The following is a 13,340-nucleotide window of genomic DNA, read 5'->3' as shown; positions in this document are numbered from 1 at the left end:
CGCCGCTGTTGGCTGAATCGGCCGCACAGGAGAACTCAGGCAGCACAATCCTGTGCACGGCAATGCGCGGGCACGCCGCTGTGTCACGTGGTGCCGATTCCAGCCAGCTGATTGGCTGAATCGGCCCCATAGGAGAACTCAGGCCTCCTTTGGTAATATGCGTCGCGGGGCCGAGCAGAGTGATCGCACTTCCGGTCTGGTGTCATGGCGTCTTTGCGGTGATGGCCGAGGGGAGAGCGCGATAGCGGGCAGGAGGAGAGGAGGGGGCGGCGGGAGGAGGTGGTGGATGCGGTGGTGGTGGCGGCGGAGGTGGAGGAAGGGGGAAGCGGAGGAGGTGGAATAACCAGCAGCTGTTACTGTCATCATCATCACCTCCCCTCCGGCGGCCTGTGATCCCCGGGAAGAGGAGGAAGGGGGAGACCCCGGGCCGGGGCGATGGCGGCTCACAAGCCGGTGGAGTGGGTGCAGGCCGTGGTGAACCGCTTCGAGGAGCAGGTAGGTGGGCTGGCTCCCTGGGTACCGGGAGGAGGAGGAGGAGGGAGTGTTGCTATGGAGGAGGCTGCTGCTGTGATGTGTGCGGCCCGCGGACTGCAGGATGTTGTGCCGGACTGGGGGGAGTCACGTGCTGCCGCCTGCCATTGTTTCCTGGTGGCCTGCTATGAATGGGCATGCTGGTGCTTGTAGTGTGTGATGTGCGCTCCCCGCCTGTCATCCCAGTGACTGCGTCCATCCGGCCGGACAGGCTGAAGGTCGTGGTGCGGAGGCTCTTGGTCGGTGCTGTTGGCTCCATCTCCGCAGGAGCGGGCGGCCTGGCTGACTCGCTCGTCTTTGGGGTTCGCGGTGCGTGAAATGCTATAGCAGAAGAGACGAAATATCTGGGGGTTCTTGAGCGGATTGTAACCGGCATGTTGTGTGCCCCTCGTCATAACGGACAGGTGTGTTGTGGGGTTACATGTGATGACCTGACGGATGATCACAGGGTTAGTGGGGCCCCTGAAGAACGTGACAGGTCCCCGCACCCTTATAGAGGGACCGGTGCAGGACCCCTCCCAACTTTGCCATTAGGAGCAACTTAGAAGTCTTTTACTCCAAAGGGAATGTATAACCAAGAAGTGGCCGACTGTCAATCAAACTTTTATGTCTATCTTACCTAAAGCCAGAGCTCTCCCGTGGGGTGCGCCCCTCCGCCCCGTAGCTCTCCCGTAGGGAGCGCCCCGTAGCTCTCCCGTGGGGTGCGCCCCCACCACCCCAGGGCCAAGGCTCTCCCGACTACATGACATGCTCCTATGGTCCACGTGCCGGTTGTACATCTTTCTGAATGCTGTTAGCCCCGCAGCAGTGGGCGCTCCTACAGTCATGTCCCGGAAATTGATAAAAATCAGAAAATAGTAAAATGTTTCTCAGCGTCTGGTTTTTGTAATATAGGGGATGCGTCCCTGTAAACATAAACACATAGGGGTGCACTCACATTTCTTTTAATGCTGGCAGTTATAATTCGTGCGTCTATTACGTTTTTTTGAAGCGCAGTTAAACAAATCTAAAACGGCAATACTTTTTAATTCAGTTTTCTCTGCTCCAAAAACAGCAGAAATGGAATTCTACCTGCCAGCCGTAATGGAGGTGTGAATGCCCCCGCTCTGCCCGATCTGAGATGTACTCGGGCCTCCTGCTTCTTCCACTTTGGCCGATGTTGGGTTAAAGGCTATAGAGCGTCTTGCGTTTGAAAATGCCCGATCCTTTGTCTTTGGGAGATAAGCTGCAGATAGAGGAGTGGAAAGGGGAAAGCAAACGGAATGGTCCCTTTTTTTACTTTTTATTTAACTTTATAGGCCAAGGATGATGGAACTCAATGAGCGCTTTGTACTAAAAAGTGAAAGTGTTTCTTCAACTATATGAGCTGGCAGTCATGTGACCGTCAGGATCCCCTGGCACAGCAGAGCTGCAGGGTCAGTGACTAATAACACTACAGGAGTTGTTTTTCCCTGTAACTGGGGCTCCTATGGATGCCCCAGCTACAGTGGGAAAGTGTCAAATAAAAAAAAAAAAACACATGTGGATGTCCCCCAGAGGTGTTGTATAACGTCATGGGGGACATAGATGGCAAAAAAAATTACATAAATAAGTAAAACAAAGTTATGGAATATAATAAAAATCTATACATTAAAAAGAAAATAACTCAAAGCCGACGCCAACCAAAACCATCGCCATATGCGCCCTCTAATCTGAAGCCATATATATTATATATCAAAACATCCGAAACAAAATGAGGAACCCGCTCCCGTACTTTGTTGTAAATATACTTAATAAAAAAAACAAAACTCTAAATGTTAAAATAATTTAAAAAAATTTATTTTTAGCTTTTTACCCCTGATAAAACTAAAAAATGGGGGAAAAAAGCCAGTGAAAAAGATATCAAAAATATTCCTATATGTCACGGGGAAAAAAACACAGCAAAATTAGTTTTGGTAGCTGAAGGAAAAAAAATAGGGCAGTAAACCACCAGATGGGTAAAATCCCTAAAGTGTCTGGTCCTTAAGGTCCAAAAGAGCTTGGTACTTAAGGGGTTAAATGAGCGTGCATCAATGTGAAGAAAGCTAAAACGGGTCCGGTATTACTACAGCAAACACTAATTGATTGGAGAAATGACATGTGAGACGTTTGTTGCCGTGCCCGTCAGGATGCTCCACCAATGGCAGGGCCGGGTAAAAGAGCTTCATGAGGGGACGCCGGAGGTAGTCGTGGAGATCTTGCTCCTCCAGCTACTCAGAATTATGGCTGTCGTATTACAGGGCCTTGGATTTTTGGCCTGGTCTGGAAGCTGCCCAATGGTGGTCAGGAAGCTTGTATGTTCCACATTTTATGGCGCCCCATAACTGAGCACAATGTAGCATCTGGTACTACGATAGCGCCAGACCAGCGGAAGGCATTATACCCATGTGGCCCGCTTCTAGTTACACTCGCCAAACAGTGAATCATTCAGAAAATGTCATTGACCTGTTGACACCCAGCGTATCGAATCCCATTAGGGCCTCAGAAGAATGTGCAGCACGTCACAGACTCGTACCCGGCTACTTGTGAAGATGACACATGCGGATTCTCCATTCCACTGTATTGTGAATGGAATGCCAGTGCTGCTTCTTGTTTTTGGTTTCTTGATGTTTGACATGGTTTTTTGACCGCTTCTTTAATATAAACCCTAAGTGGACACTTGCTAAAGGGCAATGCTCTTCATTGGACACGTAGTAATACCGACGTAAACGGTGGCTTTGGTTTACAGATCTGTCTGCTGGATCCGTTAAAACAAACTGTTCTACTTTTTGGTATCTTTTTCATTAAAACAAAAAATGGAACCATTAAAAATTGGAGGCAAAGCGTTGATGTGAACGAGCCCTAAATGCCATTTATAGTGTGGTGCCAAGATACCACCATCCCACAGGAGAGGTGATCCAAGTATGATTGGTGGTCTCACTGCTGAGCCCCCCTCCCATCCTGAGAGCAGGGATCCCGTTTTCCACTGTTTTTGTCAGAGACTTCATAATGAGAATGACTTTTTAATCTGTAGGGAGGATACATTAGGGCAACTTTGTGAGGGTGACCAACAAAAGTGTGTTTGTGCTGGATAAATACATTCTAGTACATTGGACGTGACAATACCACATTTGTATATATTTTTTTTGTTTTATTAATTGATAGAAACGGGAAAAGGGATTTTTTGAAGTTTGAAATTTGTTGTTTTTGGTAATTCAACTTATTTTTGTTGCTTGAACTGGCAATCATCTAATTTCTTATATACTGCAGTGCTATAGGCAGAAATACATGGCAACCCTGGGGGTTTTCACAAGACTCCCGGCTGCCATGCACCCCAATGATGCCATCTCATTTGGGGGGAGACGGGGAGCTTGGTCCCTCTGTAGGGCCATTGAAATGGTAAACATCTAAAACTGAAGTTATCAGTCATCGTGGCTGTTGCAGACGGGTGCCAGCCCACCCTCGCTGTGTATGGAGAGGGCACGACTCCCAGGTCCACTCTACAAACTGTGCCGACACATACGCCCTTTAGGGTTAAGGGGCTAAAAGAGTTGTCAGCATGTGAAAAAAACTAAAAAATGGCTGCAAATGGGTTAAAAGAAGCAGAACTCTTCTGTCTTCTCTCCCGGTGATCCATCGCTGCAGGTCCTGTGGTTCCCCCTGGTCTTTGTTCCGAACGGCTACCCCCTGACCCCTGCCACCAGCAGAGGTTGCACTGCTCACACGATCTTCCAGTAGCATGGCTCCCAGAATCTAAGCACTGATGCCCTGCGGCCTCTGATTGGCTGCATTAGTCAGGTGGTAGCTGTTTGTAAACAGAGACCTGGAGGACCACAAGCGCTGCAGCACTGGATTGTCAGGAGTAGGGAGGCCAGTAATTTTATTATTTTTAGCAGATTTGCAGGTATTAAAAAAAATAAATCCCAATTAACCAACCCGTTAACGCTTGAAGGGGGGAAATCGGCTGTAGATCTCTTTTGAAATCCGCATTAAATGGTGCTGACGTGCACCAAAACTGGCCACATGTGAGCGCATCCTTATACTACATTTTCCCTGCAGCAACCTCTGAAGCAGAATGGCCACAACTTTCCTAGAAGCTGGAATCTTGGTGAGCAGCTGACTGCCAGCCTTAAAGGGGTTAGCATAATGAGACAGCCCCTTTAACTCGTCCGCATTTTTTTTTTTTCTTCAATGGGTGTGTTGGTGAAGCTGGACTGATGGTTTCTCTATGCTCTTCTGAACCTTCTTATTTGCCAATTTATGAGGACAACATTGCTTTGTTGTGGGGATTAACCCCTTAGTGACCAAGGCTGTTTGCGCCTTAATGACCAAGCCAAATTTTGGAAATCTGACGTGTCACTTTAATATGGAAAAACACCAGAAAGGTTTTGCATATCCAAGTGATTCTGACATTGTTTTTTTGCCACATGTTGTACTTCATTTAGGTGGTGAAAATAGACCATTAGAACTTGTGTTTATTTATTAAAAGCGGCAAAATTGGGAAAATCTTCAACTGCAATATCTCAAATATGTGCAAACATACTGTACAGATTTTTGATTGGATATATATTTCCATCTGTTTCCTTTTTTCTGGAAGCACACTGGAAAAACCAGTTGTGTTTTTTTGTTTTTTTTAACCATTTAGGAGATGTACAAATTTAACATTGATTAACATTTTGTGGAACACTTTGCAATCTTGGCTTTGTGTTGGAAACCAAAGGCTCATAGGTGTCAGAATGATAGATACCCCTACAAATGACCCCATTTTAAAGACGACACCCCTTAGGGCTCCCACACACTTGCGATTGCGTTTTTTGTTAACGTGATTGTCAATGGGACTTTCTAATGTTAAAAACGCAACACAACGCAGTGCAACTTGTTTTTTTGGTGAAACCCCACAGTTGTTGAAAGAATCAAAGCAGGAGGAAAAAAATATTTTTTATTTTTTTTTGCAATTGTATCCTTTTAAAAACCTTTTTTTTGTACAGCATACATATAAATGAAGACTTGCACCCCAAAATGGATCCCCCCGTTTGTCCCGTGTTCAGAAAGCTACCCATTGTGGCCCTAATCTGCTTACTGGACACATGACTAGGCCTATAATGGAGGGAACACCCACTGGATTTCAGGGCACAACCTGTGCAGAAAAACTATTGACTCCCTAAAAATCTTAGATAAAAGTAATAATGTAAACTATGTGGTATGTTTGAATACAGGGGTAATTATGGAGGCCTGGTTGGGATGCTTTTTTTTTTTTTTGGGGGGGGGGGGGGGGGGGTATTTCTTGACCTCAGCGACAGGAACTGGGTGTAATAAGTGGTGCTCTGAGTCTCCGTAAGCTTGCTAAGTTGCGGCGGTCTCACAGAGAAGGCGCTCAACAAGTTGCTCCTGGAACTGCAGGAAGGCGAGCGTTCCCGGGGCTTCTTGTAAATTACGTATTACAGGTAGCGGTCTGAATAACGCCGGGCTCACACGGCCGGATGTGGAATCGACTTGTGGAGGCCCGCAGCGAATCCCAGCTGTGAGCCCGGCTGTGGCATTGCATACGGCCGCGCATTGTACTGCGCATAACTGCGTACTCACACAGGCGGTCATGCGCAGTACACCTTTTTTGCTTGTATTTCACGCACCGTCGCTTAGCAATGATGCGGGGGTACCTGCAGCTTGTACACAATGTAGTTATGTATGGGCTGCAGGTATATCCGTGACCATGGAGCACAATGGGCTCTGTGTTGTGGATATCCGCGGTAAAATAGAGCCTGCTGCGTTCTGCAAGTTGCTTACGTAATTCCGACCCACTAATGTGAATGGAATTGTGTAATCCAATGATTTGATTGAACCGCGTATTACCGCAGATCAAACGCATGTGGAATCTGCAATTTCTATCCGGTTGTGAGAGACCGACGTAATGGTAAATCGCAATCTTTTTAGCATGTGACCAGGGACCGCTCAATGAGGCCACCGGTCACTGCTCCAGTCTCTGAGCGACCTTTGGTAGTAAGGAGATTTCAAATTTCCTGGTCCCTCCCCAGCCCCTGCACATGTGTCCACCATTTTGCCAACGGGCGCATGCGCAAAACTGGAGAAAGGTCCGTGGATAAAGATCCTCCTGGGGACAATGACGGGGGACTTGGGTAAGTAATTTCACCTCCCCTTATGGATTGGATCCGTGACGAGAGGTGAAACTAACTTATTTTTAATTTTTACATGATCGCTGTTATCCATTGGATAACGGCGATCATGTGACCAGGGACCACATCCCCGCGGCCCCATGTGAAATCTCTAGGCTCTCTGCTAAGTTTGGTAGGCAGGGAGATTTTAAATTGCCCCGGCAATCCATGGATTTGCGCATGCGTCCACCACTTTGATGACGGGAGCAGAAGCTGGGGAAAGGTCCGCTGATAAATCCATGGGCCTTAGGTACGTAATTTCATCTTCCCTCATGGATATGATCTGTGAGGGGAGATGAAAATTTTTAACCCCCCCCCCCCCCTTTTTTTTTATACTTTTTTTTTACTTTACATGATCGCCGTTATCCATTGGATAATGACAATCATGTGACCGGCGACTGCGGTATGCGGTTCCCGGTGACATCCTTCTGCTCTTGGCTACTCATGCTAGCCGGGAGCAGGGAGATTTTAGATCTGGGCTCCCGGCCTCCTGCGCATGCGCCCGACATCAGGTCCTGAAAGGACCAGAACGCTGTGGGCCATTGCGAAGGACGGAAATGAGTGCTGTCAGCTCCCCTCATGGAACCGATCTGTGAGGTGAGCTGAAGCTTATAATATATATGTGTGTGTGTGTATATGTAGAAGACAAATGGTACACAATTGTTAAATTAAAGGCTATTGGAAAAATGATTGTCAGCCCAAAATAGATTATTTTTAAGTGAAAAATAATTGCCCCCAAAGGTGTCTATAGCCTTTGAAACTGTCATTGTTGCCAATTTACTCTGATTGTCTCGGGTAGCGCAGTTCATTCAGATAACAAACTTTTTTTTCCTAGTTGTAGTTTAAGACTCGCAGTCCCTTTCATGGTTTCTATAGCGATACTTCTGAATTGTTGTGCATTATGCCTTCTGTTCTTGATGAAGCCATATTGTTTTAATGGATCCTCATTGGGATGAATACTAATGGATCTTGGTGGCTTGCGTTGACTTCAGTTCGTCATGTTCCATCACATGATACCTGACACTCATTCCGCTCGTTGCCTGCTATGGAAAAGTGATTCTTCCTGCACAAAATGGAGCGATTTCTGCTCCCTTTTTACACAAATTCCGAGTGGACGGCTTTCCTTGAAGTCAATAGAAGATGTCCGACCCGCAACCCTTCCGCAATGACATTTAAAAAAAAAAAAATCTGTACTGTGCATGTCCGAAGGCGAGCCGTCTGGACCATCTGCAGTACAGATAAAATAAAAGAAACCAGATACGCAGGGTCGCTGGCTGGACTCCCCAGCGGGCTACCACATGCGGAATCTGGCTCTGCCGTGTGCAGCCGGCCGAAAAGTTCTATAGAGATTTCAACGATATTAAGAACTTTCCCAACTGCTGCCTTCGCCAAGACCTTTACAACTGGACTACCTGCCCCTGCAAGACGTTAGAAGTTTACAGGTCCTTACACTTGGATCTGAAAAATACGGAACGTGTTACGGAATCTGCAAATTGGATGAGACTTCAAGAAAACCATATCCAAATCTTCCAGGAAAAGGTGCTGCGGCATGAATTAACCTGCGGAGTGGACTTTAAATCCGCAGCATGTTGATTGAAGCTGTCGATTTTCATCATTTCACAATGAATGGGATTGTGTTCATGGTCATGCTGCAGCAAATCCACTTATGACTCTCGCGGGTCTCCTGCGCACCTGCTGTCCCGGTGGCCACCGCTGCACCTGCAGTCAGCAGCCTGCTTGGCATTGCGGTCAGCACTGTGAGCTCCGGGAGCCTGGTAGACGGGCAGCACCCTGCAGCAGGCACCACACAGTTGACACTTTGTTTGAATGGGCCCTGAAAGCATTCTTCCGCGGTCACACAGCAATTGGGTTTCCATTTGCTCACGATTGAGGCCGCAGACTTGACTCAAATGTTTCTTTGTTTGTAATGAACTTGACAAGAATTATGTAGAGAACAAAAAAAGCACAAGCTGAAGATCTAAAGCCTTAAAGGGGCTCTGTCTACGACTTTTAGCCCTGTAAGCTCAGCTTTTGGGCCGTTAGTGGGCGACTTGCGGAGTCCGGGGGTGTAAATGTGTTACTTACTTCCCCCTTCATTTCTCTGGTGTCCGCGCTGGAAGTCGCTGCTTAATACATCGAGCGGCGCTGCTAAGTGGTCCGCATGTTCTAGAGTTAGAATGGAGGGACTACTGGGCAGCACCACTCAATACACTGCAGCAGAAGACATACCAGAGGCACGACAGGGGAGGTAAGTATTACACATCCTTGGATTTGGCGGGTCATCTACTTTCAGCCCATAAGCTTAGTCTTTTTAACCAATTCAATCCCACCGATTTTTCATTTTTCTTTACATTTTTTTATTTCATTTTTTTCTTCTCTCTTTCTAAGAGCCATAACATTTTTCAATTGACATAGCAGTATGAGGCCTTTTTTTTTTAGGCAGAGTTATTTTTTTAATGGCACTCTTTTTAATGTAGAGGAAAACATGTTAAGTAGGGTGATATGAATGAGACCAAAAGATTAATTGTGCCGTTTTTTGTTTTTTTTTTAAATGCAGGGGGTGTTACTTTAGTGCGTTCATTGTACAGTAAAAATTGCTATGTACTTCACCCTGTGGATTAGTACGATTATTGTGATACTGAATTTATATTGTGTTTTTGATTTACGACTATTAGAGAAGAAACGTTTTTTTTTTTGTTTTTTTTAAACAAGTTGTTTTGCACTGCCATGTTCTGAGACCAATAACTTTTTTTAAAATCTATTTTTAGACTGGGGGCTCGTTTTGCGTGGTGACCTGTAGTTTTTGTTAGTGCCGCCTTGGGGTGCATAAAACTTTTTTGATCACTTTTTATTCAATTGTTTTGAGAGCTGGGATAACAAAAACTGCAATTTTTGGCATCTTGTACTTTTTATATATATTTTTTTAACAATGTTTACTGTGTGGGTTAAATATTGTGATAGTTTAATAGTGCGGACTTTTATGAACGGGTGATAAAAATAGACCCTTTTTAAAAAATTGTTTAGACGGTTTATGAGAATTTTTGTACTGTTGTGTTTTTTTATTAAACATTTCTGTACACTTTCATTTAATCTGCCAGGGGACTTGAACTTATGGCCATTTTATCACTTGTACTATATACTGCTATATTTTAGTATTGCATCATATAGTGATTTTTAATGTTGCCTATGAAGCCCTGCAGTAGGCCGGGTGTTGTAGGCATCCATGCTAGCCAGCCCCGGCAGCCTTCACTGGGTTACCATGTAAGCCCATCGGCACTCCACGATCGCGTTGCAGCCGATGCCAGTGGGTTGCCCCCCTCTATCGGGCCTCTTATACAGTGGGTCACCTTAGACTATGGCATCTAAATGGCTAACAACTTAGTGGCTGCACAAAATAAATTTTGTTTGTCAATTAAGTGATTAATAAACATGCAGTAAAAGTAGGGCTTAAGGCCCTTTTACACGGGGCGATTATTGTTCAGACTTGTCCATCCCTGCGGCATCTTGAGTGATAGTCGTCCCGTATGAATGCATGCAGAGACTGAACGACTGGCCGCTCAGTGTAAACAGCAGTTGTTCAGTACTGAATAGCTGTCTGTTTACAGTAAATGGAGGCGGGCGGGGGCAGAGCGCCTCCTGGCTGCACTCTGAGTGATGCCAGCGATACTCGCTCCTATGTAACAGCACGGAAGCGAGCACCACTGGAGCGCACTGTCGAACATCGTTTGCCTGACAGTTTGTCCCATGCTAATGGAGCTTTAGTCAGAGGTGGTAATGAGAAAGGAGGAGATAATTTGTCACCATCGTTTTGTAGCCCTCCCTAATAGCTGCAGAAGGTAGTTAGCCTCTCACCCTGATCACAGTGATGTCTGTTGTCTGGATCTGTGCAGTAGTTTTGGAGAAACCTTTCTATAAGCTGCAGGCCAGCCACACGCACCCTGCCCTCCAGCCACTGATTGGCAGTAATAGGAAGACAGCCATCAATCACTGAATGGAGGGCGGGGTGGGTGTAGCCATGGGGTGCCCAAAAAAAGCACAATTCTGCCATGAACTTTCTTTATTCTTTGATGTCCCCCATGCAGGACAATTGCGTTATTGTGATATATCAGACTTGATCTAATGCAGTGATACCAAATATGTTTTAGATTAAGATTTTTTTTAAAATTATAAATATGGGAAAATGTTTTTCTCCGCTCGCGGGACTCAAATCGCAACATGCCGCGATTTGCTGTGATTCTCCGTGGTGAACCTATCAGATCCGTGGTCAGATAGGCTCACCACAGAACTTTCCGTTCTTTCCCCTACTCCCCGGCGGCAGAATATTGCTAGCGACATTCCGCCTCGCCCATGGACAGGGGACCTTAGTCTCCGTAGTAGACTTGCGATTGTTTGATCACTTTATAGATATAAATACACTTACTATTGTGGGAGGTCTCTGTCCTTCAGACTTCACAGTCGTTTCACGGCGGAGAAAAGTGGGTTTTGTCCAGAGTATTTCTCCAATTTCACACAAACATGCAGGGAGTATCCGAAGGTGCAACGCGTTTCGGGGCTGTACTGTGGCCCCCTTAGTCAAGCTTTTAGAATAAATGTCCATTGGTTCGGCGCTCTTCCTCCAACGCCCACCCAGTGATGTCATAAGCGGAAGCAGCAATTATGCAAAATAATAAAATGGTCTGTAGAGAATGGAGCGAAGCTCCCTATACTTTAAGCAGGCAAAATTTACCATCGTAACCGTATCTGGAATCATAATGTCCTTATTGCCGAGTGAGCACGATGACGCTCTGACGTTATGTGACGTTGCGTTCCACCATGTAGAAGTGAAGGATTGTCACTAAAATCACGTTACAGAGGGTTCTCAAGAATGTGATGACCTTAAAGTACGCCGTCTGCGCATCACGATTCGGGTTGGATGAATCGCTATAATGTATCACCTAGTCAGGGAAAAAACATCACTGATAGGTTATTCTTGTAAGGTGGACATCCAGATTGTAAAATATAAATAAAATATATATTTTTTTAACAGTATAAAAATATATTAAAAACATTGATGTTAAGAAATGATATATATATATATATATATATATATATATATATATATATATATATAAATAAATAAAAAATCTATAATGTATTTAAATTTTAGGGTTCATTTGATGGATTTTAAATATCCTGCAAATTAAATTGTGAAAATTTTCCTATAATAAAACATTATTTATTAAAAAAAAATGGGTTGGGGAAGGGGGGGGGGGTCTCTGGAGGGTAATTTCCTTCATTCAGGCCATATGGTACCAAACAGTTTAGCCTGAAGATCCAGAACATCTTTTTGTCTTTAAACGGGAGTAATTCCCATATTTCACTCTTTTATCATGTGTAACCCTCAAGCCCACAACTTCTGTTCTGATAATTAGAGAAGTGTTTTTGGAAACCATTTCTTGTATTGGACTGTTGGTGATTCAGTGGTGTCCGTCCTATTTATCTTAGGTTACATGGACACTCAATCAGATGGATAATGTAGGCTGAACTACAAGTGAGATGGTCCGTTATTTATATGCGGTTTCCAGGGGTGATGTCTACTTCTTTGACATTGCAAATGTTGTAATATCAGTCGATGTGCAGAGTAACACTTGTACGATCCCCAAGTGTCACTCGTGTTTTTATGTACAGTAAAACCTCTACTAACATTGGTAATCCGTCCGAAAGCAATCGGCTTTACCTGAAACCGTTGCTACTCGAGGTAATTATTTCCATAGAAATCAATGTAAATCCAATTAATTTGTTCTACACATTCCAAAAAAAACACACCAAACCACCTTTAATGGAGAATAAATATGGTCTTGAATACCCAAAACAATAACAATAATAAATGAATATAAAAGACTATTGTAAAGAATAAATGAACATTTAGCATGTTATTGAACTTGTTGGGGCTCCTGTCCACCAGCGTAGCGATATCCTGCGGGAGCTGCCGACAGGGAGCAGGGTAGAGCCGACAGCTCTCCGCGCTGAGCCTATCTGACAGGCTCACCGCAGAGAATCGCAACATGCTGCGATTTAAATCGCTTTGACTCTCCGCTCGTGGACAGTGGGGCTGCGCTTTCCGTAGTAGTCTATGGAAAGCGTTCATTGCATTCCCCGCGGCCGGATTATTGCTGCGGGAAACGCAGTGAAAAATCGCCCATGGACAGGCAGCCTTCCTGTGTTATCTGTTCTGTTACATCAGGTGCAGGTCACATCTACTACATCATCTGTTATCAGTGTTCTCTGTGCTGTTACATAGGACTGCAGGTGACATCATTATCTGTCCTCAGCGTTATCGCTCTGTTCTCTGTGCTGTTACATAGGACTGCAGGTCACATCTACTACATCATCTGTCCTTGGTGTTATCCGTATTCTCTGTGTGTGTTACATAGGACTTCAGGTGACCTCTGCTGTAGTACAGTACATCTGTCCTCAGCATTATCACTATGTTCTCTGTGCTGTTACATAGGACTGCAGGTGACATCATTTTCTGTCCTCAGCGTTATCACTGTGTTCTCTGTGCTGTTATATTGAAGTGCGATTGTACTGTACTCGTGTATTACCAGTCGCCGATGATGGAGAAGGGTGGGTTGCGTTAGCAGCAGGGGGAGGAGACGCCGA

General features: G+C 45.2%; 1 protein-coding gene across 3 annotated transcripts in view; it reads left to right on the top strand.

Annotated features, from left to right (window-relative positions):
- Positions 1–293: 293 nt before the first annotated feature.
- NF1 (neurofibromin 1) overlaps positions 294–13,340 on the top strand; it is a 206,496-nt gene continuing 193,449 nt past the window's right edge. For 2 of the 3 annotated variants that reach the window (XM_066578842.1, XM_066578839.1), the window contains exon 1: positions 294–495. In XM_066578842.1, coding sequence (XP_066434939.1) covers positions 436–495 — 60 coding nt within the window. In that variant the 5' untranslated portion in view covers positions 294–435. The remainder of the gene's footprint in view (positions 496–13,340) is intronic. The other variant, XM_066578844.1, reaches the window with a different exon arrangement.

This window comes from Eleutherodactylus coqui, chromosome 1 (genome assembly GCF_035609145.1).
Source record: "Eleutherodactylus coqui strain aEleCoq1 chromosome 1, aEleCoq1.hap1, whole genome shotgun sequence".
In the NCBI taxonomy this organism is placed as follows: domain Eukaryota; kingdom Metazoa; phylum Chordata; class Amphibia; order Anura; family Eleutherodactylidae; genus Eleutherodactylus; species Eleutherodactylus coqui.
This window is presented reverse-complemented; position numbering and strand designations above follow the sequence as displayed.